General features: G+C 42.9%; 1 protein-coding gene across 1 annotated transcript in view; it reads right to left on the minus strand.

Annotated features, from left to right (window-relative positions):
• The window catches only part of Top2a (DNA topoisomerase II alpha), a 33806-nt gene that overhangs the window by 3051 nt on the left and 28430 nt on the right, over window positions 1-2325 (minus strand). The window contains exons 28-29 of the mRNA XM_021212725.2: window positions 1932-2117; window positions 828-918 (exon numbers count right to left, since the gene is read on the minus strand). Coding sequence (XP_021068384.1) covers window positions 828-918; window positions 1932-2117 — 277 coding nt within the window. The remainder of the gene's footprint in view (window positions 1-827; window positions 919-1931; window positions 2118-2325) is intronic.

The following is a 2325-nucleotide window of genomic DNA, read 5'->3' on the forward strand; positions in this document are numbered from 1 at the left end:
CCTGCCTCTGCCTCCCAAGTGCTGGGATTAAAGGCGTGTGCCTCCACTGCCTGGCAGAAATGTTTTATATTATTACATTTATGTATGTGCCCACACACACACACACACACACACACACACACACACACAGAGTGGAGGTTAGAGGACAGCTTATGGGAATTGGTTCTCTCTTTCTGCCATATGGATGGTGGTGGTAGGGAATCAAACTCAGGTTGCTAGTTTTAATGGCAAGGTCCTGTACATGCTAAGTCACAGCACTCAATCAGAAACTATGTTGATATCCTCTGGTTTCTTCCTCATTACTCACATACTGTAATGGGGCTGAAGGTACAGCACGAGTAGGAAGCGATCCATTTCCTGTCCTACAGGTTATTTAATTCCACAAGTATATGATGTATTTCTAGTAAATAACGTGATACAAATGTCTAACCATTAGAGTTCCCTGAGGAACAGATGTCTGAGCTGAGGTCGGGGTCACTAGGAGTTCCTCCTTGGCTCTTTCTGTTGCCTATGCTTGCTCAGACTGTAAAGGCAGTCTCAGGAGCTATAATGCTGTAATAGTCATCAGTTTACTCCTATCTCTCTTCTGTAGGCTGTTGAAGTCAAGGAAAACCAAGCAGGACTTCCTGCAAAGGGGAAGGGAGCTATTTTAGATTTCAACTAAGGAATTCATAAGAGTCTCTTCTAAAATAAATCAAACATCAAGGGCAACACAAGCTCCAAATATAATTCACGTGCCACCTTCCTTTACAATACTTAGTTCCACTGTAGAGAAACACTGACTAAGTAGACATGAGTTTACACCACCTTGCCCACCACTGCAGTACCTGGCTCTCTCTTCTGCTTCTTCTCTACTCGTTGCCGTAGGCTTCCTGTTTCCACACCATCCTCAGCTGGGGTACCCTCAATGTTTTCACTCTAGAAGACAGCAACACGGAAGAAATAACAACATTCAGCCAGACCAAACCTCTCACTTCTGTCCTGTGGTTTGGGATAACAAAGTAGACATTCACATATGTAGATCGACACAGACACAAATACATTGGGAAAGAACATATTCTTCTTTGGGTTTTGGTTAAGCAATCTAAAATAAGCCGGCCTTTAATCTAAGCACTTGGAGAGCAGAGTTCAAGACCAGCCTGGTTTATACAGTAAGTTCCAGGACAGCCAGGGCTACATAGTGAGACTCTGTCTGGAAACAAACCAAACCAAACCAAACCAAACCAAACAAACAAAAAAGGAAGTTGGGCTGGAGAGCTGGCTCAGTGTTTAAGGTCACTGCTGCTCTTCCGGAGAACCAGGGTTCTGTTCCCAGCGCCCACAGGGAGGTTCACTATTGTCTGTAACTCCAGTTCCAGGGCATCCACTATCTTCGTCTGGTTTCTGTGTACACTGAATGTGAGGAGGCAAATATCCATAGACATAAAATATTAAGAGATCCAAATAAAGTGAGCTATGATCTTTAATATGTAAGGGTTAAAAAAATTGGGTGCTAGAAAAAGGAAAGCTAGTTGGTATAGGATAAATTTCAAACAATAGGGTTGGAAATTTAGATGTAATTTTCTCCACTAAAAAACTGGTATTACGAAGGCTGGAGAAATGGCTCTAAGATTAAGAGCACTGGCTGCTCTTCCAGATCTCCTGAGTTTCACAATTCTCAGCACCCACATGGTGGCTCACAACCATCTGTAATGGGACCTGATGCACTCTTCTAGAGTGTCTGAAGACAGCTACAGTGTACTCATATACATAGAATTAAAAAAAAAAAAAATGGTATTACACTTATTTATTTATTTATGGCCCGAGATCAGCTCTTTTCTTTCACTATGTGGTTCCAGGGACTGAAATCTGGTCATTCAAACCTGTTCCTGAGCCATCTGACTGGTCTTAATTTGTTCAATTTTGAAAGAGAAATTTGCTTAAAGTATTACCTTAATTTTCTTCCTAATTTTCTTCTCTGCCTCAGCTTTCATCTCTACAGTCACTTGGGGAATGACTCTTTTTCCCCGAGGAGAAGGCAGGACTTCACTGGCCATCTGCGCTTTCTTCCCCTTTGTTTTCCCCACCTTTCCAGGAAGGCCTGCTTGTTCATCCTGTTTTTCCTTGGCTTCGACAACCTATGAAGGGGAAGAGTGACAGCAAATGTGCAGTGGGGAAACACAATGCCTGAAAAGCAACAGTTAAGCAAGCTTGAGAACTTTATACAACTTAAGGTAATTTGGTGATCAGCCTCAGTGGAAATACAATACGGGCTTGCTTTGAAAAGGCAGAAACAAGCTGGGCGTGGTGGCACATGCCTTTAATCCCAGCACTCGGGAGGCAGAG

The sequence above is a fragment of the Mus pahari genome, chromosome 14 (assembly GCF_900095145.1).
Source record: "Mus pahari chromosome 14, PAHARI_EIJ_v1.1, whole genome shotgun sequence".
Lineage (NCBI taxonomy): Eukaryota > Metazoa > Chordata > Mammalia > Rodentia > Muridae > Mus > Mus pahari.